This window comes from Chamaea fasciata, unplaced genomic scaffold (genome assembly GCF_029207755.1).
Source record: "Chamaea fasciata isolate MVZ Bird 193981 ecotype frontalis unplaced genomic scaffold, bChaFas1.0.hap1 SCAF_21, whole genome shotgun sequence".
NCBI classification, from domain to species: Eukaryota; Metazoa; Chordata; class Aves; order Passeriformes; family Sylviidae; genus Chamaea; species Chamaea fasciata.
Genome location: NW_027094106.1, coordinates 6,315,885 through 6,339,581, shown reverse-complemented (window position 1 = coordinate 6,339,581; position 23,697 = coordinate 6,315,885). Strand labels below are relative to the sequence as shown.

The 23,697-nt window shown below is 41.8% G+C and overlaps 1 protein-coding gene across 1 annotated transcript; it reads right to left on the bottom strand.

Moving 5' to 3' along the window:
- Positions 1-680: 680 nt before the first annotated feature.
- On the bottom strand, positions 681-23,592 carry RPA1 (replication protein A1). The gene is made up of 17 exons (XM_066201698.1): positions 23,490-23,592; positions 23,098-23,145; positions 22,776-22,854; positions 22,138-22,246; positions 21,219-21,307; positions 16,577-16,660; positions 15,228-15,360; positions 14,152-14,254; positions 12,973-13,041; positions 12,639-12,831; positions 11,405-11,544; positions 9,665-9,813; positions 8,246-8,378; positions 6,854-7,030; positions 5,451-5,558; positions 2,078-2,164; positions 681-1,704 (listed from the first exon to the last, which is right to left on the bottom strand). Exons 1-17 carry the CDS (start codon positions 23,520-23,522, stop codon positions 1,597-1,599), a joined length of 1,842 nt encoding a protein of 613 aa, XP_066057795.1. The 5' UTR covers positions 23,523-23,592; the 3' UTR covers positions 681-1,596.
- Positions 23,593-23,697: the final 105 nt, after the last annotated feature.

Here is a 23,697-nt window from a genome sequence, read left to right as displayed (position 1 = left end):
CAGTCGTGATCCTCAGAATCCAAAAAAGAAGAGGTTGTGCTCGCAATTAATGGGCCCAGAATAATGTGCTTCATGTCCATCAATGGAAATGACATTTACAGCACTTAAACACCAAGACTTGAGATGACAAACAGGAAATCACGAGGAATAAAGGGCACCAACTGAACACACGAAGAAACTCTGCTCTACGGAGCAAAATAAATAAATAAATCTCACTCGTGCTACCAGAGCCCCACTGCAGCATTGCCTGGATGCTTGGAGCTGTGCAGCAAATGCCAAGCTGTGAGCTGCAGCCAGGGAACACATAATTAATGTGATTAGGAGCACACAGAGCTAGCATGCTCTGCTGACTGAAAAGCCCAGTAGCATAATTACTGTTTTCTGTACTAGCTCTATGTCTGAACAAATCTCAAAGCCTGGTTAGTTTTAGACTGCTGTGTAAACGTCAATAAAAATCCCAGAAGTGCCAGCTCATCAGCATTCTCAGGCACAGAAATGGTGAAAATATCACTGCATTTCCATGCTGTTAACATCAGGCAAGGAAGTCTCCATTCTTCAGTCTAACCTTAGAGTTGGTAATAAGGTAACATCTCCCCCAAGTGAATGCTTATTATGAAAGCTAATTAATTGCTTTCCAGTAATGAGAAGTCTTTGGTGTTCAAAGAAAGCAAAATTCACTATACAGGAATTAAACAGTGTTTATTGAAACAAAGCTCCCCCCATTTAAAGACCTATTTCAGATTAACATCGTTACAAATAAAACCAAAGAAACTCAACATACAAACATACAAAACTTGTATAGGCAGGAACTGTGAGCCCAAAAAAATCAGTCAGAAATCCATAGTATTAATTGAAGAGAAAACTAAAGCAATGCTTTGTAGTTGCCTGGATTTCCCTGGGGGATGGAGAGTCAATGCTTATCTGCCTTCCTCAGAAGAGACAATTTTGATTAATATCAGACCCATCTGACTCAGTCTATTAAACCCTGAAGGAAGGATATTCTTCAGATATAAGAGATATGTCTTTGATTAATAATTCTACCATATTGCCATTCCAAGCATTAACAACTGCATGGCACCTGTGGAAAGTGAAAGCCTTTGAATTCTATGGAAGGGAACTAACTTGTACTAATAGACCTGTTCTCTTTTGTCCAGATCTGAAAGCTCTGTGACACTGTTCCTCCTACCCTCTGCTGAACAAGTCAAAGTGTCAAGGTTGTCACTACTTCCTTGCAAAGACGACAAAATGGTTATATAATTCAGCTTTACATATAGGAAGAGAGCAAAGTTCCTTCAGACATTCTGAGTGGTTCGTCTTAAAGAGCCTGGCAATCTGTCTAGAGATTCCTTTTCTGCACTGTCAGAGTTTAACAGACCACAACAGACTACAGAGTCGTGGCCATCAGAGTGCACTCTTACCTCCCAGGGCACATCTCCAGAGAAATGCATCAAATCACTCAGCCCACTACGCTGGGCTGCCATGCTTGGCGTAACTAATGCCGAATTATCACACACAGGATGGGAAAAAAGTCAGTGTAACGTTATCTATTGAGTTTTTCCTGGAAGTTCTAGGCTCAAGCAGCCAGCACTGGCCTCCTCACCCCAGCTGAGCATTTCTCCTGATGTTGGCAATCAACCTCTTGCTGTATTCCCTGTAGTTCACGGGTTTGACGTCCATTGCTGTGGCCTTAATACGAGACTCGTCCTGTGAAAGAGAAATTTTAGTATGTAAAAGAACATGAAGCACTCCAGGCATTTGGTTCCAACCTCCTTCTGCCCCATTAACTTACTGCTCATGGTATCTGGGTTAGCTGGGAGTGCCAACACAACTGCCAGAGCTGATATGCTGTTTTCATGTGAAACCAGCCACTCTTGATGAGCCTGAGAGGGAGCAGCAAGGATCCCCCCCTTCAGTGCTCAAGATTGACAGCATTTGTGTGATCTTTGGAATCTTCTGTTCTCTGTGAGCAAGGGAAACCTCTCCCCACAAACATAAGAGGAGGAAGTCACCTCCTATGGAGACAAGTTGAACTACAAAAGCCACAAGTTACATTATTTGTCTTTTGGGCAACACTTACGTTGTAAGTTTCCAGTTTCACTCGGATCCTGAACTCATAGGTGTTGAAGTTTGCGTTTTGGAACACTTCTTCAAAAGCCTGCTCGTTCTGAGGGAAGGACAAAGACAGGGATCAGCTGCAGACACTCCAGGCTCCCAGTAGTGCCATGAACTTTGAGAATAGCTCAGCTTTTGGGGAGGTTGGCAAAACACTGGAAAAACCTGGCCCACACAGGCAGAGACAAGCCTTCCGTCATCACATTTTAGATGCCAAACCCATAACTCAAAAGTTTTTAAAATAAAAAGGTGACAACTTCTTAGCTACAAAGGAATGTTCAATTGCACTGAACCTGCAGCCAGGTATAAGGAACAAAAAAGCTACAAATCTTCAGGAGCTGCCAAACTGGCTAATTCTGATGTTGTACTGTGATCACAAACACTGACAGAGTTAACTATTTCCTTATTAATTGCCTTATTAGGCATTCTGGTTTTCTGCTTATCCATCAAAGCTGCATGTATCCTTCCCATCCTGACACAGGCCTATATAAGAGAATGTTCTATAAAAAAAGCAGATCCATGTTTTGAACGTGCTTTAATAACCATGAGAAGACTGTGTCATATTTATAACATAAGCTGCTTCTAATTACCATATGAACATTAAACATCATCATCATCATTTATAACAGACAATTTGTCAAAACAGTAGAAAAGGAGCAGGCAAGTCGTGGAGACTGTGAAAAAAAAAGTTTATTTTTGTAAAAATATGAGTCGTAAAAACCTTTGCTGACATTCAAACAAAAAAAAAAAAAAACCAAAACCTGCATCTCCCTGATGATACTGACAAGTAATTATTAATGCATTTATCTACCAGATGCACTTGACTTGATCAGTCACTCCAGCAGCAGACAGAGCATCTGATCTGGAATTGAATCCACCCCAGTTCCACTCACATTCCAAGTGTTACATCTGCTGTTTTTCACTGTGTGCAGCACTATTTTACACTACACAGTGATTCTCCTAGGGTTTAGAAAAGCACAACAAATGGAGGTGAACAGGAGCAGCTAGGTTCACAGATTACAGAATTTAGGCATATCCCTCCTGAATATTAAAACCCCTTCCTTTGGACATTTTATGGATTACAGGATAAGAAAACTCGCTTAATAAAGCATTTAGCTCCTCTCTGCAGCTCTGTCACAAACTGTGCTAACCATTAGTGAGTTGAAAATGCCCTCAGCATAGCAGTCACTGCTACCCCACATTACCTCCTTTGGTATCTAACAAGCACAGGCAAGAGGCAGATGAAAAACCTTGCACATGTATCTCTGCTTAGCGTGGTCACGGGCTGTACATGAACTCCATCCATACTGTGAGCAGTGAAAAGACTCCCACCAACTTCACAAGACACTGCATCAGCTCTATCAGAGAAAAACCACTAAGAAAAGCTTACTGCAAATGCATCGAGTACCATTTTTAAAGGCTCATAAAAGTGTCAAATCAAAACCAATTTCTCCTGGAACACAAAGCATTCCCGCTCAAGGGCTCACTCCATATTATGTTCCATTTTCTATCCTCAGCCATTTCCATTAGGCAGCTCTTCAAAAGGCATTACATGTTTGTACTGGTACATAGGATCTGCTGTCTCTCCTTCCCCACCCAGTTCTCTTCAAACATTAAAAGCGACTAAGAAATTTTTGTTTAAACTCTAGCAGAGATTAAGCATGGCTGAAGAAAGAAAATATTGACAGGTTAAGAATGTCTGAAAATGGAAATGCAAAAGTGCAAGCACATCTAATTAGAATCCACTCAGCTGGACATCTTCCTACAGAACAGAGGTGTCCAGCCTTTGTAATGCCACAAAAACTCAGCATGTCAGAACCACAACCTTTGTACCCTTCACCTCTGACAGCCAGAGTGCAGAAAATTTCCAAAAACCATTCCATATTACAGGAAAAATAGCCCTGCTTTGCAGAAACAGAGGTCTACAACAGTGTCTCAAGACAACAGCCTCAACAATCCCTCCTGCTTCATTTCCCTCCTACAGCCAAGCAATGGGTTAACCAACAACTGGGCTATCTGTGGAGTCCTGGAATCAAACAGCCTTAGCCTGGGAGCACAGCAAGGCTCATATGCAATTCAAGAACTTATCATGCATTCCACATCACCATTTAAAAACAAAACAAAGCCACACAGTTTTTATACAGTACACAAGTTAAAAAAAAAAAAATCAGGAAGAGATTATTTTGGTTGGAAGAAAGACAAATGCAGCAGAAAAGCACAGAGTGACAAAGGGAAGATAATACTGCCTGTTAGTGTCTAATGACTTACAACCTTAAAAACCGTTCTATCTGTCACAGGAAGATCACTTCAGCATCTCTGCCAGTGACCCGTTTTACAAATTGTGGTTTTCATGAGACCCACAAAGTTCTGATGATATTTGGTGGGGGGGAAAAAAAAGCCTTCAAAAGTGGGCTCACACACATCAGTTCAAAAAGCTTCCTGCCTACTTAACAAAGATACATACAAAGTGTTCTAGAACTTTTTGATTTTGTAAACAAATTTTTGGAACACATTAGGGATAATGCTGTCAGCATTCATTGCTAAACTAGGGGGTTTTTTTGCAGATTCTTCCAATCTAGGTACAATGATAAAACAGGCTGTCTTTTCTACTGGAGCCAACACGTGTTAAAGCTGTCAGTCCCCCACAGGCTGTGGCACAGCCCTGAAGTGATCAGCTGCCTCTCCAGGTCCAGGTGATGAGGACAGGCTGATCTTCAGCTTTCAGCAGCCAAAAGAGCTCAGGGGTAGACAGACTGACTGTGGGAGCAAACTATGGGGGAAAGCAGGCAAATCTCTGTTCTTCAGGCAGATGGCCTGTGGAAAATAATCCCAAGGAGAGTAAACAAGTCCCTGCCAAGAACTTCAGGCTAGGCAGAAGCAATGATTTGTGAACTTGTAAAAGATACTGAAGGCCAACATCTGGAGGACAACCTTGGGCTGAGCTGAGCTGGCCTATGACCCAGGGAAAGGGTCAAATCAAATCCTTGACAAATGAAACAGAACATCCCTTTCTTTCATGTGGAATAATTTTATGTATTTTAAATGCTGCTAATTCCCACAGCAAGTACATGAACACGCCCCAGTGCCTTTGACACATTTCCTGCACATTCATACAGAAATATCAGACCATGCTCTCTGGTGGATCAGCACTGGTGTTCCACACAAACCTCACATCTTTGCCAGACTCGCCTTCAAAACATTACAATATTTCCTTACCAGAAGGATCCAAAAAGAAAAAAAAACCACCAAGAAATCTGAGGGCAGCCCAATACAAGATGAGTGAAACATAGTTCGACTTCAAGGCAAACAGTAAAAATACAATTAGCTAATTGACTGACCTTTTCCTTCAGTTCTCCCAGGAAAGCTGCGTTTTGCCCAAGAATGAACTCTGCTGTGTCTTGGAAACAAGTCACCCACTGATATTCCAGACAGTCCGCAATGGTAATCTAGAATACAACAACAAAACCCAAAAGGTTATTTCACCCAGTTGCCTTTTCCACCAGAAAGACAGAAGACAACACAAAAGAAAAAAATATCTCAGAGCCACAGAGTGTTTTAAATTTCCAGTAACTCTCAGAGCCTGACCTGTATGTCCTTTCAATCACTGAGGGTGGAAAGCAGTGACTTCCTATCTTTAAGCTCCACAGAATGTCCATAACTTAACAAAGGTTAATATTGGCAGCAGATTGAACCACAGGGAGAGGCCAACAAGATCATAGCAGGACAACACTGATGGATGCTCAGCTGTGTCCCGCTGCCACTGATGAGCTGTGAGCAGGAACAGGTATCCCACAACAATAACCACCAAGGGAGACAGCAGAAACTCTGAAAACAGAATTTACTTTGCACATACCTGAGTGCTTGAGCATAAATTCATGTAACACTATGCTATGTTATGAGGAAACTATCAAAACATTCAAGGATTGGACAGTTAAAAGATCAATTTTCAGCCTCACATGCACTTCCTGGCTGCTTTGACCATTAGGAATGAGGAAATGGGAGACACTGCTCTGGAGGCCCTGAATGTACCCTCAGCATCCCCTTTATATTCTACAAGAATGACTCTGCTATGCAAATCAGTTCATGTGTTCCTAGAAGTTAGCTGATAAAAATTATTCAGCATCAGTTTGTGTTTTAGGGAGGCTGCAGGGATAGCTCCCTTCTCTCTGCATGCCCACCTGGCAGAGCATTTCTAAGAGGGAGATACAACTCTAATTTATAATGTGAAACAGAAGAGGGTTCAATGCCTATGGTGTAAGTGGGCATCACAATAATAATCCCCAGACAACTTTCAGAAGCAGGCTCCATTAAAGCACGAGGCAGAACAATACCTACCAAAAAAACTGTACTAAATATAGGTAGCAGCTGTAAAAGTGCAATTACTGCTCTCCAGAAATGCCATTTTACTTCAGTTTATCTTCACTACTGAAGAGGCGGAGGCCATCTGTATTCTGCACTGCATAGTACACTTGGAAACCAGAATCCACCGAGCTAGCAGCAACTTTTTGGCAAAGAGAAACGCTTTTAATTGGAGCACTAGGAAAACAAACTGCTAATCAGCTCAGTGAAACATCCCTCACTCAGGTAGAGCACACAAACCAGCTAAATGCCCTCGAACTCACGGGCAGCACAGACAGACCAACAACACCGGCTCGGCTTGCCGTTCCCTCAAAAGATTTCCTGTTTGGATTGTGCCGGGAACGTGGCAGGAAACGCCCCGAAATCTGATCCGGGTACTCACCAGGAGCATCAGGCGGTACTTGAAGTTGGGGAATTCGCGGTCACACTTCTCGCAGCGGTAAAGTCCATTTTGCTGGTCTATCACTTTCTTGTTGCAATCCTGAGAGGGACATGCCTGGTACATGCTGTTCTCTTTGCGCAGATGTACAATTGTGCCCACACAGCTAAAATAATCTGCCTGGGAGAGTGAGTGTGCAACATTAGCCTCAAAATACTCAATGTTTTCCCCATTCTGAATTAACTACAAAAGCAAGGCACCCATACTTGGATATTTAGGATTAGAAAGCTTAACAGCTATGGATTACTGGGAAACTGTAAATCAACCCCTCTGTTGCAATAATTTTTAGGCTTCCATTATGTTAATAAAGCCCCTACAGCAAGATTATTTTGTGTTTCCATTGCAGGAAACTCCAATTGCTAGGTCTTCTTTAGATAAAGCATATTTGATTCTCCATTGTGTCTGTTCAAATCTGCACTTTTTCACAGGATTAAGATTCTGCACTTTCCTACGCTTCTTTCGGGAACCAATACAAAAAAACAGAAAGCCTATTGTGTAGTGTTACAGATAAGCGTTTGATTAAACTATAGCCTACAGAACAAAATACCCACTCACCACACTAAAATAATCATCATAATGGTTTAAGACCACGGTCAAGTCTTTCAGGAGAAAAATAGAGGTTGCTTAAGAAGCATGGGCAAAAATTGTCCAAGAAAATAGCCGAATTACAGGTAAAGTGAAAATGTTCAGGGCCAGGTTGGATGGGACTCTGAGCCACCTTATATCTAAGGGGTGGCATCCCTGCCCATGATTAGGGGTTTGGAAAGAGCTGATCTTTAAGGTCCCTTCCAACCCAAATCACTCTATGATTTTAAAGGGGTTTTTTTCCATCAATAGAAGCTCTTGGATATCCCAAACAGCTTAGCACTTAAGTCTGAGAAGAAAAAATTAAAAATAAAAAGCAGTATAAATTTAAAAAAATTAAAAATAAAAAGCCTAGAGAGGTTTCTGGAATGAAAAGCCAAAGACCTGGGGTTTATTACCAGCTTTTCTATTGACCAAGTGTGCACCCTTGAAAACCACTTCCTCCTAATGCACCTGTTTCTCCTGGAACACTCTGTGCTGCTTATTTGAAAATCTTTGGGGTAAAAACATCCCCCCTTCATTTAAGCGAGGCGTAGAATTCTCTTGCAAACAAAGTGTCACGTTGCAACATCAGCGACAAGCTTGGATTTATTTGAAGAACAATAATATTAATTAATAGCATAAATTCCAAGACAGTAAACACATACTGCTCAACACTTGGGCTACTTCAAAAAGAAGAATACCTGCACAAAGCCTTGCTTTTATTTTCTCCCCAATACACAAAGCTTGCACTGAGTGGCCATGCCTTACCTTATCTCCCTGTCCCAAGTTCTCAGATTTGGCTTCAAACAAAGTTTTCCAATTGGTATTTGCTCCAGCTGCTGGCCCACCCCTCACATCAGAGATGGAGGCACATTCCAGATGCTGCCCCTCGGAGTCAAACCTGCAACCACAGAGATGCACTTCTATTTTTGGAGAACAGACCATACAGACTTATCAAAAAGCTTATGTTTGTTTTCATGTGCTCGATACATGAGGGATTTTTTATCAATGATTGCAAAGGAAACAATTACAGTAATATGTGTATATTGCAAACAAAAATAGCATTTCAGAATAAGTTAATAGTCTGACTTAATTAGCACAGTATTTTACAAACCCACAAAAGGAGGACAGCTTTGTTCTATATAACTGCAATTTGTTTGCCAGCTAGTGGTCAAACCACGCACTGCACACTTCTCAGAGGCAGGCAGATAACAAGATTTAAGGGCATCAAGATATTTCCATAATTAAAATTAAATTACATGGTACCATTATCTTCGCAGCAGCTTCGAAAGAAAAAGCAAATAGCATTGAAAAGATTATGCTTCCTCTGTTAAAATAAGAAAGCACAGCTCTTCAGCAAAAGGTTGCACTGCATTCCCGTTGTGATGGGCTTTGTGATTTCACAAACACACCAACGAGGCTCAAAGATTGAGCTTAATTAAAGCGTGACAGTAATAGCTCAGACCCACAATCAATTTTATCTCCAACAAGCCTCTGAAGTAGGGGAGAGCCACAGCTCAATGACAAATGGAGGATGCCATTTATTTCATCCACATTTGGGTGATGTAACTGGAATCTGAAGACTCAGGATTCACAAGTCTGATGCTGTTGGCACTTAACCCTCTTCACACATACACACACCACATCTCACCACATTCATACTTACAGCAGACAATTTAACAACTACTTACGGGAGAGGCAACAATGAAATCGCTTTGTTTTCCTGACAATAAAAGAGTTATTTTGCTATCTGAAAAAATATCTGGCAAGAAGCAGACACTGAGAGATGTCAAACAGTCCCTCCACACTAACTGAGTGCGTATCAGATTCCACACAATGGAAAAAGCCTGTGGAAAAAAAATACTGTTCTCTCAGATCAAGCCTCAGAAAGTAGAGCTGGTCAAGCCTGATTTCATGCTGCCTTCCAAGGCTTTGGGTCAGCATGCACTACCCCGATTCCAATTTTTCAAGGTCTGTCATGGAATTAAAAGTTTTTTGAATCAAACAACTTAAGAAGGACAGCCTTCCAGGCTCTAGGGCTTGCAAGCCAGTGAAGTTTCTACGGCCCTGGAAGCCATACCCTCTGCCACTTTCTCTCAGTGCTACACACACCGCTCAAGTACAGAGAAACAAAATAAAACAAATACTCTGCAGGAGGGTGAAATGAAACAACAAACACACTCATACCATCCTCGGAGCTTGAAAGCCTCTGGGCTATCAGGGTTGACGACAACTGTGCTGGAGGACAGGACAGACAGGCTTCTGCCACCAAAGTCAGAGACACGGGCTCCTTTGATGGCAATCACAGGTTGTCTGGAACCATCAAACTGTTCAGCCTGCATGAGTGAAAAACCAGAGAGCAGCAGCAGCACATTACAGGAAAGGCACTGAACTTGTGGTCATAATTCACAGGTCATGACATGAGACCAAACCTGAATCAATCTACCCCACTGTATCTAAAAGGTAAGGTTTTGAATGCAGTCATTAGGAGTCTAAGCAAAGGTAGGTGACAATCTTCTGTGCAATCCCAATACCCTGTTTCCTGGGGAACCAGAGAATCCTTAAGTCACACCACGGGTTTATTAGGAAAGACTGGTCCCGTCTGTCAGCAGCTTTACACCAGGATTTTAGGAAGGGAGATGTGTTATGGGAATGGAAACAAAATTAATTGTTCATATCAGACTCCTCAGGAGACAGAACAACTCACTCAGCTTCACTGAGCCAATCATGTCCATCTTACTACCACTTACACAGAAGTGCAGCTATGCTGACCAAACATTTTTACTCAACTTTCCATCTTCTGTTTTTTATCTCATAAAGCTGCTCTAATGCTGTTCAACTGCCATCACCTCAGTAGTCTGACACTAACAAAGAACTTCATGGCATGAGAGAGGGTTTGAAAAATATAGATTTTATGGACCCCACACCACTCAGCAAGCAAGGGGGGGATCATGTGCTTAAAGATAACAAATGAGCTGGAGTTGCAGTTGTACTCACTGTACCCATGAGATGCAAAAAGAACAGAAAACACATCCCAGCAGTCATAGCAGTGACTGTTGTAAAGGACATACAAATTCTAACCCTAACCGTGCCAGCTGCAAGCCATACATCACTCCCCTTCAATGCTTATTGATATTTCTATTCTACAAGCAAGCAAACAGATTTAACTTTGAAAATGCAGACCTTGATCTCTGTTGGAAGAGTTATGCCAGGAATTGTATACCAGTAGTCTCTCCTATTATAACCTAGTTCAATCTTAAGGCTTTGTGATACTGAACTTCAGTTTACTTCATTTGTATCAGCAGATGGTTAATGGTGTTTAGGTACCTACAGTATCAGTGCACTTGATCATTTAGCCATAAAGCATCACTGTCAAGCTGGCAGGATCACTCCCATTTTATAGACTGGCACATAAATCCCTAAGTATCTATAACAACAGTGGAAAACAAAGTAGCCTGTTAAAAAGATAAGGAAGCAGTTTACTGCAACTGTTCAAACTTTCACTTCCAAGGCTCTGATGCTTTAAACTCCCGGTCTGAGACAGCCTCTCAACCTCCTCATTAGGGGAAACACGTATCCCACCCTAAAAATAAAATTCATCTCATTTGAGACAGCCATAGCCAGCAGGCTTTTCCATAATCAAACTGCAGCTCATACCCTTTCCTAAACCAGGAGCCCGTTCCCTTCAGTGTTTTGGCTTGAGACATAATGTCTGCAGTTGTTCAGAACACATTAGTCAGATCATGTCAGCAGTTTGTCAGGGAAAGGTTAAGAACATCACACCTGAATGCAACCAGACAGTCTTTCACCTTCTCTTGGCCCCTGATCTTTGAACACCCAGGACTGTGTCAGTGCTGTGCCCATCTCAGGTGACAACTCACCCAACACCAAGGAAGCTTTGCTAAGAACAGGTAAGAGAGCACATACCTCATTTCCCCACAGCGTAGCTGTCACCAGTTTCCCTGATGTATCCATCAGATGCACGTTCCTCTTTGAAACCTCCCTATTGTTAGCTTTCACTGTAATTTTAGTGACATCTTCGTAGCTCTTGCAAATTCCAATTACATCTGAGAAACAGTTACAATTTAGAGTTACTCAAGGGTCACAATTGGGGAATACAAGATCACACGAGAAGAATGCAAACCTACTGTCAGATTTTTACCTTGTATCCCAGCTCCCTATTGAAATGCAATCTGATATGGAAATTAAGTGTATTATGGTAGGAATGTTCCACTACAGAACTCTTCAGTGCTTTAATTTTGTTGACGCAGTCATTAAGATATTCATGAATGCAAGCCTCACCACATTAGAGAGATCAAGGCATTGTACTATCTTTTCCCATCACATTCTGTCAAAGGACTTCAGTCCTGATCATGTAACACACACTTGCTGCTAAAAGCACAAGCAAGAGCCTTCAAAGTGACTGAAAGACAATGAAACAACTGGCTCGTGCCTCCACAAAACTCTGCAATCGTAAGTTGCAACTTTAACAAGTCTGCATGTTCAGGTGCTAAGAGCTAAAACAAGCCCCTGTGCAGTCCCTAAAAATACACCACGTTTAGTATTACCCATCTACCTTTAAAATTCCCAGCTGAATGTCTCTGAATCACAGGCATCTTGTGCCTCTGAAACCTGAGAACCCTCGCCCCCACCCAAGCCTCTGATTTTTCCGGAGGACTCTGCCCAACGAATTACAGAAAAACAAACCTCCAATACTTCACAAAGCAAGCCAAAACAGTCATGCAACTTGGACTTGGATGCAATGAATTATGCCAAAATCACTACAGAGATAATTAGATAGTGAAAGAAAGCAAGACCACAGAAGGTATGAAATGCACACGTGCTGAGCAAGGGCATTTTTTTCTTTCAGCCTTTTTCTGTGGAAAACAGTGATCACAGTACAATAAACAACTATCACCTACTGTCTTTAGATTGAAGCACAAGTTTGAAGAATAATTGTTATATATTGTTAGAAACCAGGGCAAAATCATCTTAACAGGAAAACTGCCTGAGGGGTTTTTTAATGGCAACCATCACTGGATGACTTCAATTAAGAGATCACAACACTCAAAGCATCCTATGCTCACTACCTGCCCAGAATAAGAACACAAAAATCAAACTTCAAAGGTTTAGAATTTGTCATTTTTCTATTTTGACTGACCAACAATCGAGTCTTTGGGCGTGTTCTCCAACTCAGAGATGGATACAAAATCAAACTGAACAGATGGAAGATGCTGGGCATCATCACAGGGCACAACTGAAGTCTCATTAGTGAATGTAATCTCATAGTCATTCTTAACAGCTGTATATTGCTTGTTAGCAGTCTTCAAATTGCCTTTGGTAAAATAATATACCTACAGGAGAAAGCAATGAAACAGGGGATATTATCAGCAGTCAGGGAAAATAGATTGTGTTCACCTTTAAAAATCCTTGCTAGGTTCAAGTTCCTCTTTTTCCAGCTCCTGTCAGTCTAAGAAAGCACAAAACTACCATACCTTGTTCAATTCAAGGAGTGGAAAGAACTTGTCTGCTTGATCGTTGAATGCAGTAGCTCTAATCTCACCCTGCAGGAAAATAGGGGAGCTGGTCAGAAGTGAAATTTGGCATGGAAAAAGATTTAAAAAAAAATAAATCTTTGCAATGTTAAGTGGCAGCAGTCCTGCAGAGACAGTGGGGTCTGCCAGGGTAGCTCCAGGCATGTGAGAAACAAACAACCTTCTCTTCACATCTGTAGTTAGAGTTAAAATGACATATTCTACACCTGACAATCAAACCTCATATTCAAGTCTCATTAGTACATCTACAGCTTCAGAATAAAAGGCATAAGAACTACATCCATCATAGAGACACCTCTGAAAATGCCAGTGAAACTGGCAGTGATGAAATAAAATTCAAATAGACCCCGCAGCTCCACAAGTTAGCACACAGTATATTGTGATGGCTCCCACTCAGAAATGTCTATAAGTAAGAATTAATAACAATTATACCCTCACTAGATATAAATACTGTTTTTAAAAAAAAAAAAAATTAATACAGATACTATGCAGAGAAAACAAATGCCTGGTGACAACATGTTATATTATTAACCTCACATTTTACACTCAATATAATCTAGCAGAATCTTGTTTGTTTTCACGACAGAAGGCTGTAATTTGATAAGAGGTTTGACAAACTGCAAGTTCAGTTCGATTAACCAGATACCATTCCCCAAACAAACCACAGAGGAAATTTCTCAGTGTTACAATAATTTGTACTCCAATTTCCTCATGAAAATTGAAAGCTTGTAACTTGGAGGTAATGCTCCTCTCACTCCCTGTTTTGTAAGGTGTAGCTCAGCCAGGAGGAGATGTCACTCTCAATCTACAGGAAACCACCACAACCCTCAGTATTAGGTTGTCAGTTTGCATAAACAACTCTATTTTGAAGCTGCAAAAATCCAGTCACACACTATAGACTTTGATGAAAAATAATCAGCAATGCTGCACATTTAAGACTTCATTCTGGATAAAAACTGGCACGTTGATGTGCAACTTAATGAATGCAGGGATACAAGTTTCAGTTGTAATAAAAAAAATCATTTCCGAAAAATGCACTTTATTTCCTCTATTCTGCCTTTATGAAGGGTTCATCAGCATCTGGCATACATTATCTTTGTCTCTACATATGACACTTACACTTTCATCAACCAGCTCTATGGAAAAGAGCTTTCCTTCACCACGGGAGTTGCTCCACGTGCGGATCTGACCTTTTTGGGTAACCCGAGCACAAATGGTCCACCTGAAATCATGCAAGAAATCACTCTTCTGCATCTTTTTAAAGAAGAGACTGACTTGACAAACCTTTAGAACTGTAATGTGACTATTTAAAAGCCAGAATCTTCCCACTGCACCTCGGCAACTCTTTCCACAGCTTTCTCTTTTAATGGCCTAGACCATTAAAGACAGAAAGTTGTAGAGAAGGCAACAAAGCAGCCATAAAGCATCCAGTATGATAATAATAGTGAACAATCCTTCTGCACAGAAGCAGGCCTCAAATCTTTTACTCTTCTAGGGTACATTTCTCACACAGCAGTTTGCCTGCTCTGAAAAGCCACGCCAGAACTCAAGAGCTCAATTATAGGATTCGCATTTAACTTGGGTAATCAAATCAGTTTGCATAACTTAAAAATGTCATTCACTAAATAATTACATCCTCACGCTTTTCAACAGCTCAGTAGCCGAAGTGAATAGCTTACTGAGCTGTTTTGTCATTAAGTTACCAAAAGGAGGGTTGCTTTAGGAAGAAGAAAAAGAACCAGACAAGTCAATCGATTTTCAACTAAAATATTAAAAACCTATCAAGCTCAGCAGGGCAGCTGCACCAAGACAATGGCAAGGCAAATCTCAGATTGTTAAGAGTGTTGATGCAATTTAAAAAGATAAAAGAAAGAAAGAAAAGAACACCCTTCCGCACAGAAAAAAAAAAAGGCAGAAAACAAAACCCCAAACAAAACCCCGAAACAACAACTACAATACAAAACCCCCCAAAAACCAAAACAAAGCCCATCAGTGTTTCCATGAAAGGTTTTTTTGCTTGTTTCTCTGGGTGGTTTTGTGGCCGTTGTCGGGTTGGTTTGTTCGAACTTAACCAAAAAAGTCCAGAGAACTCAATGAATTATTTGACAGAGACTCACACACAGAAAAGCAAAACAAATCTATTGCTCCTTCCTGCCTGTGACATGAACAAGGCCTGGCAAACCACAAGAACTTACTTGGACTGGTATGGATTCAAGCTGGCAATTGGCACCACTTTGGCCTGAGACCCCCCAGGTGTCTTCAGGGCACTGGGAGCACTCGCTTTTCCAAACTGGTTGGAGGGAGCATGGTACTTGGGAGCAGCAGGACCTTCCAAAAACCACAACAGAGCAGACAGGATTTCAGCTTTGCACGCAAAAATCAGGTTAAAACCAACTCAAGGTGCAGAACTTCCCCACCACGCCATGGGGAGCAACACAGGCAAAGTTCCAGAGAAAACTGCAGCTCCCTGTGCCATGTGGGCACCACAGAGGAGCTTGAAGTTTGTTGCATCATTTCTACTCTTGGTCACAAGTGTTTTCTAGGCTGCAAAACGCTGCAGAAGAGACACTCTCAGACCTTTTAGAGTGCTTGCACTTAAGTGGAGATGTGTCCACAAGAGTCAACCACTTGAACACAGGTTAAGTGGCATACAACTGTTTAGCAGTAAATTCTCTAAAATAACAGGATCACAGGGTGTTTGGGTTGGAAGGGACTCCTGTCAAGGACAGAGATACCTTCCACAAACAACCTTACCCAGAACCCCACCCAACTCAGCCTTGAACATTCCCAGGGATGGGAAGTGTTAGATCAAGACAACACTTGGGGGAACAACTAAGGAAAAATACCCCACAAATAGTTTTTTGACATAAAGTGATGCTGCTAATTCTAAACTCAGTCTTGTCAATGTATATGCAAAAAACTCTTGTGATCAGCTTTAAGCAAGGAAGGAGGAGCTTGTTTTCTGCTGCAAGTTTCTAAGCAAATGTCAAAATTTTACTATTTAAAAATCCTTCCCAAACACAGGGGTAAAGAATACAGACAAGTTAAAGCAGCACCAAGAATTAGGATTGACAACTTTTTAGCTCAAAAAAAAAAAAGTCTACAGGCTGACATTTAAATTGACTGCATCTTTCTCTCACTGAAATCTTAATCAAAAAACAACATTTCTAGATGTACTATCAAATAACTTCAGTGTATTGCCTAAAACGTTTGGCCACTATGCCAGCATTGGCAACACACACAGTTGGTGGCCAGCTCCAAACTGCAGCCTCATGTGGGTGCCCACAGAGCACTTTTTCAAGAATGCAATGAAAACTGAATAAAGTTGGCTTTTTTTTTTTTTCCCCCTTGGGGAAGAAAAGGGACATTTTCTTCGCTCTTTTATAACATAGAGTTCTCTTGAGAGAATTCACCTTGTCAAGCTATGGGTTACTCCTCAATGGAGAGCTTCTTGTGCAACACCATTAGAAAGGATTTTATTTAAACTGAAGCTGTAGTTTCTCACTGATCACATGTCAGAATTCCTGCGCGGGATGACTCTTACCTGCTCCAGATAAATTGCCATTTTGTTGCTGGGGTTTGCTGGCTGCTGAGTTTCCTGCTGGAGCTGCAGAACGTTGCCCTTGTCCTGGTAATAAAAATGGAAAGAGACCATAGAGTAGGGAGCACAGTAATTCAAAGTTTCCTTTTAGGAAGTAAGACTTGCATTAAAAAAAAAATAAATTAAAACCACAGAGAACATGCTAAAATTCAGGTATTTAAGACACAGGAGCAGCAAGCTATCTGTTGAACATTACCATGAAGGAATTCCAGTCAGATCTCTTTCCTCAAGCAACTGCTTTCTACTTGGAAAGAACTCAAGGCTGATGGTGATTTAAAAGGACAGCCCTGAAGTAATCTTGACAACTTTTCAGTGTTTATCAGCTGCTATTGCTCTGACAGGTAGTTTCTGTTCCTACCTAACAGCTAAGATAAAAAAAAACTGTAGAGAATTCTGTCTCATCACTCAGAAAGGGCCAAAAATCCACTGGGTAAAGTCAAATCTGAAGTTAACCCAAGACAAAGAAAACACCTGCTGCATTTTATTTCCGAAATATGAAGATGTTTAATATGGGGGTGATGGAGTCATCACTTCAGAATTCACCAGGTTCCCTCTTGGCACACAACAGTAAATTGCTTAGGGAGCAAAGTGATGCTATATAGCAAGAACACAGTGTCCATTTTTTTAGATTTCAGGACTTTTACTTGCTTTAAATTAATGATAAATTACCAGGGAAAGAGCAGACAAGCATATCTAAAGTAAAAGTCCATTAAAAGACTAATTTACCATTCAAAAATTTGAATCCCTTTACAATATAATGTGCCTCTAGACGAGAAAATATCCAACATTTTTGTCCTTTCGGACACAACTGATCCTTAAGGTCTTGCTTTGCAGAAGACCTAAGCCTGAACAGGCAAAACCCCCATGATTTGGGATGTGAGGAGGAAGATGGGCAGAGAAAATGGAGAAGGTCACACCAAGCCTGTAGAGCACCACGAGGAACAAAAGCAGAGAATCCCAGGATGGAGGGATGGCACCAAACTACGGGAAAGGAACAGACACAACACAAGGAGACCCCAGTGTGGTGTTGCCAGATGTGGTGCAGGCTCCAGAGGTAACTCCCTGGTTATTTTTAATCCAAAAATCCAGGTCCTTCCTTGCACAAACCCCAATCTGCTCCTCTAACTTGCCGCAGTAGAGTCACATCGGTGAACTGGTGACAGTCTCCCTGGCAACAGCGTGACGTCAAACAGCAAAATGTGTATTTGCTGCAGGTTCCACTAGATGGAGGAGCCAGGTCTCCCCCTTGCTCAGTGGCCTCAGGTGCTCAGAGGGTCAGCACTCCACACCCAAATTCATTTTGTGCGAGGGAAAGTGGAAAAAAACCCAACAAGACGCATTAGGAGAAAAATATGTCTCGCCAGGGGAGGAATATTCAGGAAGAACAGAATGTGGGTATGAAGCATTAAGAGGTTTCCTCATTACTTCTCTTCCAAATATGTTTTTTTTTCTGTAGGAATTTGTGATTTAAAAAAAAAACCCACTGAAAATCAAACCAAAGACCACCACATCCATTGGAACACGTGTGCGTTATGAAACACAAATTCACATTTTAATGGCTGCCTACCCACAGCCGAGTGTTTCTCAACAGAGTAAGAATAAATTCACACATCTGTGCATGTGTTCAAATACAGAAGTAGCAGAAATATCTCTCCAATTTTCTCGCTTGGAGAGCCTAGGGACTCCTAAACTGTGATTTTTGGTGGCTGGTGGCCTACAGATCACTTAAAGTGCTCAAAAAACTGAGGAGGCTGCCTGGTTTTTGCTGTTAGTTTTTATTAGCAAGAGGTGAAAAAAAGCAGCTGAAATACCTGCTCACATTTCTGCTGTATGTAGTGGTTAGGCAAAGCCAAGACCTTTGCCTGCAGCTGCCCCACAGCCTACTCAAAGGCAATAACTACGTAACAGGAGCCCTCAGCCTCCAATAATTCGTCACCCAGAGGTTTTGCCACAGAGCCATGACACAAGACCTGCCCCAGAACTGAGCAGCAGGGAAGGGAGAGAAGGGGGAAAAAAATGCACTTTGAAACAACACACACCTAAATCACAGCAGTGGGAAGGGCAAGAATAAGGAGTTCAAGTGAATGTGTAAGTACATAAACATTTCAACATGGAAAGATTAATGACAGAAGTTAAACATAAGTAGCAAGTCATTGTCATAGTGAAAAGAAAGTCCAGCATCAGAGTAATTTGAATGAGATTAACGACAGTAATAACACAACCATCCAGTCTTCAACAGGAACTAAACTGCTCAGTCTTAATTTTCAATAGTATTATGAGAGGCTCCCTGAAAAGTTTTTATGATTTGTAATAAGAAGATTGTGTCTCCAGCTTCCTTGTTAGGCAGATTAACCACCTACTGCTCCCATGTAAAGTGGCCAAAAGCCAGCTTCTCACCCCCCTGGGTCCCACTGTGCTATTACAGTCTGAGAAAGAATATTCCTTAATCCTAGGTCTGGCAGTCTGAGATCTGTATTTCAAGAAAAACCAAAAGGCTAAAAGATACATTTTTAAAATACCAGAACTTTTTTTTAATGGAAACCACAAAGTACATTTAAGATGCTCATTTTGCATTAGCCGAGTGTCCCTCAAAAATATAATTTCTTATTATATACAGGAACTTTGGGAATATGCAATTTGAAATACACACCTCTGCCATTTCATCAAGGCCTTCATGACAAATCTTGCAGCCTGCAGAGCAGCAAGGCTGGGTTAATCTTACCTAATCTAAACTATCACCATCTCTTGTATGAGAAACCTTATTTAGTATCAAATAAAAGGGTATGAAGTCGTCAGAATAAGATCAGTGTAAAAATGAAATACATATCACATCCTATTTGGCATCTTCTATCTAGTGCAAGCCTACACATACTATGACCACAGACCTGTAACATCTCCAAAAGAGTTTAGATTTGAAACCTTCACCACAGAGTATTTTTGTAAGTCCAAATGAAGAACACAACTTTGATCAAAGTAATGGTAATTTCACCAGAATTTATAGTTAAAGGTATATTTTCAGCTCAGTTCTGTCAGATACCACGTTCTCAGTGGTTTCTAAGCAACAATATAACTGAAAAACACTATAGTTCACAAGCTCTTGTATCACATAAGCAGGGAAATGGGAGAAAGGCACAAAACAGTCTGCTCAGTAGCTATTCTGAAAGTCTTGGTCTCTACAGCAACTGCGGGATTAAACCATAAAATCTGAGATGTCAACACATTTTTTAAACAGCAATTAGCTAACTAACTATCAAAGGAACAAAGGATTCTTTAGGCTCATTTAACAAACGCCCCTCTTAATTCCCTTGAAAAAAGTTAATGAAGAAAGATGTCTTTGCCTTTGCAACAGAATAGATTTTTAACCAGAAGAGCAATGTACCTACCACCACTGTTCGTCCAAACTATTCTACAGAAAACTCTTGCCACTAATGTGTGGTCCCTTAGTAATAAAAACATATTAGTTCACTCCTCTCAGGATTAAAAAAAATCTTCAGGAAGAGCTGTTTGCTATTAAATTCCAGCCATTATCTGTGTATACATCACTGACAGAGCTGTTCAAATATTTTCTTTAAGTGCTTATTATTCTCCCTCCTTTTAAAAAGATCAGAATTGGAAGAGCAGAACAGACTTTTGAACATTCTCAAAGGGAAAAAATGTTTTAATTTAAAAAACCATTTGCATGAGAACTGCAAGCTCAGCACACAAAAGTGAAGAACACAGTTATTTATGCAACATAACAGATCTAATGAGATTCGTGGCAGGTCAGATTAAGGTCCACCCAGTGCCTCAATCCTTTTTCAGCTGGGCATGGTAGGAAGGGGTGCTTAGGGAATTTTGTGCTCTCCTTGTTTTCATACCAGTCTCTTGTCTATACACTTGGAGCAATCTAAGTTTTAGTGCTTCCTGCGCCTAACATTCATGCAGAGGATGTATTGTTATGTTTAACAGCCTTTAATGGATTCCTCTTTCACATCTAATTGCTTTTTGAACCTGAGCCAATTTTTAGCACCTACCTCCACAAGTTCCATAATTTAACTATGCAGTTTAGGGGTGTGGTGCAGCCTTTGTTTTACAACCACTGCCTGACAACACGAGAGCTAAAGAGCATCAAATGAACATAGGAAAGAGAGAGAGAGAGAGATTCATCATTCTTTATTCATCCCCTCCACACCATCTTAGACTTTTACAGATCATTATTCCATCTTCCTCCTCCTGTTTCTTTCCAGACAGGAGAAATTAGAATCTATTTGATTACTCATTATGAGGAGACATAAAATAGCTTCCGCTCACTTACTGGAACTCGAGGCAGAGACCACTCACTACAATAAAAACCTGTCAGGGTTATAAGGTATGGATGCTCCAAATACCATGGAGAGACTCAAGCTCCAGCCACAGTGCAGAGTTTATTAAAATAGGAACAACCCGCAGCTTGTGTGACACAAACAAAAAGGATTTTCAAGATCTGGACATCACTATTCCAGGCATAAAAAAAACCTCAACGTGTCTGACTGCTTTTTTCAAGTGAAAGAGAGAAGCTGAAAGGCTCTCTGAGCTGACAGAAAAGCATTTGCTTACAGATACTCACCTTCATTGTATGGCTGGGGATTGCCAATAGGCCCAGCAACCTGATCAGCAGTTTGCAGGACATTTACATCCATCAGGATAACCACTCTCCTACAACACAGAACAGACAGCAAACAAACACGTTCGCTTCCTCTGCAACTCCCATCTCTGAATATCCTTTGCAGCAAGTGAGAAAACCAAGCATTAAGAGGCTGATTCTTTGGATGAAGGATCTGGGAGACAAAAGCTCTCCTCTATAAACTAAGCCCCCTCTTGAGGGACAAGTAAGCTTGAAACATCAAACTGCATCATGGACAGGTGATGGCAGGCTGAACAGGTACCAAAAATAGCTTGGGAAACCACTGTGTTTTAAAAGTAGCAAAACCAGATCAGATATTTATTCCCTGCCTCAAAAATTGTTGTCTTCTCCCCAGAACAAAAAGAATATGAACCTCAGTTCATATCCTGCTAGACATATACATAGTTTTTCTGTAATAGTTTCACCTAGATCCCTTCTCATTCTGCAGTGTCCCAGCCCCTCAAATTTTCCTCCTATCATATATCCTCAAACTTTAATAAAAGACCAGATTCCACAACACCTAAGTAACAAGGTATCTTTATTGTTTCTTTTCAACGGCAAATAATTATAAGGAAGCTTTGTTCAAGTATTTGGAGTATTCCAGCTGGAGTTGGAGTACTGCAACTGGAAACTTTATATTACTAAAACACTGTACCAGATACATCTGATCCCACTAGAGCCACATCCTGCAATTTATTTCTTCTGTTACTGCTGTGGACTTTCCCTCTCACACCCTAAAGCCTGAGAATTTTCAGATAATCCCAACCAAAAGCACTTGGCCTCTGCTTAGCCACAAAGCACAGAGCCCCCACTAGTGCACCTGCCTTTCTGTAGGGCTGTACTTAAAGATTAACACAAATACCTTCCATCTTTCAGGCTGTTGACAATGAATCTGTTAACCTGGCAAATACACCGGGCTGCCAGGCGTTCCTCTTCCACCAGGGAGTTCAGCTGTGTTGCCAACATGAATGCTGCAGGAGCAGAAGGAAAATATTGAAACAATCCACAATGCCAGCTTTAAAAGGGGCTGCCATGGCTGCCCACACCTTTTCCAGCCAGTCAAGTACTGCACTGATCTACAGCTTGACAAAGAAAACAGTGCAACTGCTAGGAAGTCACCAAAACTGACTATAAACTATGCTGTATTTATTCCCCACATTTCAGAGTGCAGTGATAGCTAGAATGATTGTATATCAAAGAACTGAGAGGAAGATTAAGCTAAATTACTCTAAAATCAATGTTACATGTATAGGTTTCTATGTTTTCATTACATCCTGCAGCAAGTGGACTGCTTGTATTTCACAAAGTTCTAGAAGTCGTAGATTTCACCTGAATGACAAAATGCAGACGCACACGTCAGAGTCTGCGGCCCCGTGAAAAACCACAATTTCCTTCAGTATTTATTTCAGCACCTTGCATCCAGTTACCACCAGACCAGAACTTTATCACTCTTAGCATCTCCACACTTAGAAAAACCTCACTGCAGCTCGTCATACTCACAGGAGAGGGTGTTCACCCCATCACTCATCAGCACTCGGTAACGTGGGGGCCCAGTTCCGGTGGCAATAGCTCGTGTGTTCTGCAGGGAAAAAAAAACAAACCCAGGTTGTCAGTTCACATTTGTTCAGAAACTTTTCAAAAACAGCAAGTGACATCAACAACAAGTAACTTATCTATTCGGCGTTTTTGAACACTAATATCAACGGCACAGCCCAAGCAATGTAAAACAACATTAAGAGAATTAAAAGTAGAGCAGCCTTGCTCAGCTTCTCTGCAGAAGAACTCTGGCTGCACTCAGGACCCCGGGAGGGACAGTACTCACGATGACTTGCAGCACGGGCTTGGAGACTTCCTCGCCTTGCATTATGGCCTGGAGAAACGAAAGAGACGCTCAGAAATGTGCCACCGCCTCGTCCGGGATCGCCCCGCCACCCCCAGTGACAGAACCACAGAATCAATTAGCTTGGACGTCTGGGATCATCGGGCCCAACCTACGAAGGGCTGTAGCCAAGGAGTTGAGGAGGAACTGCCGTGGAAGAGCCAGGGACACCGGTGTGACCGTTACCGTTGGACCAGGACCACCCCCCGGGACCAGGCCCCGCTCCGGGCCTGCTTCCACCCTCGGGACCGGGCCGGACCCGGTGCCCAGGCCCGGCTTCCATCTCCCACCCTGACCAGGACCAGGTCCATCCCAGCCCACCCCGAGCCTCTCACCGCGATGGCCCCTTCGCTCAGCCGCACGCTCATGGTGTCAGGTCCGCCGCTGCCGCCAAATCCTCCCGCCGCTGCCGCCAAATCCTCCCGCCGCCGCTGCCGCCACCGCCTCCTTCCGGCGCCGCCTGACGTCACGCCGCGTGTCACCCGCCACCACGGCGCTTCTATTGGCTGTCCGGCGCTGTACGGCGGAAGTGTCCCTGTATTC

What these genes read in the sequence shown, in the direction of transcription:
- RPA1 (XM_066201698.1), bottom strand. Translation starts at nt 23,522, where the DNA reads ATGAGCGTGCGGCTGAGCGAAGGGGCCATCGCG. An exon ending in AGCCCGTGCTGCAAGTCATC is followed by an intron (nt 22,855 to 23,097) that starts GTGAGTACTGTC and finishes TTTTCCCTGCAG; the next exon opens with AACACACGAGCTATTGCCAC. An exon ending in TTGAATCCATACCAGTCCAA is followed by an intron (nt 14,255 to 15,227) that starts GTAAGTTCTTGT and finishes GCATGATTTCAG; the next exon opens with GTGGACCATTTGTGCTCGGG.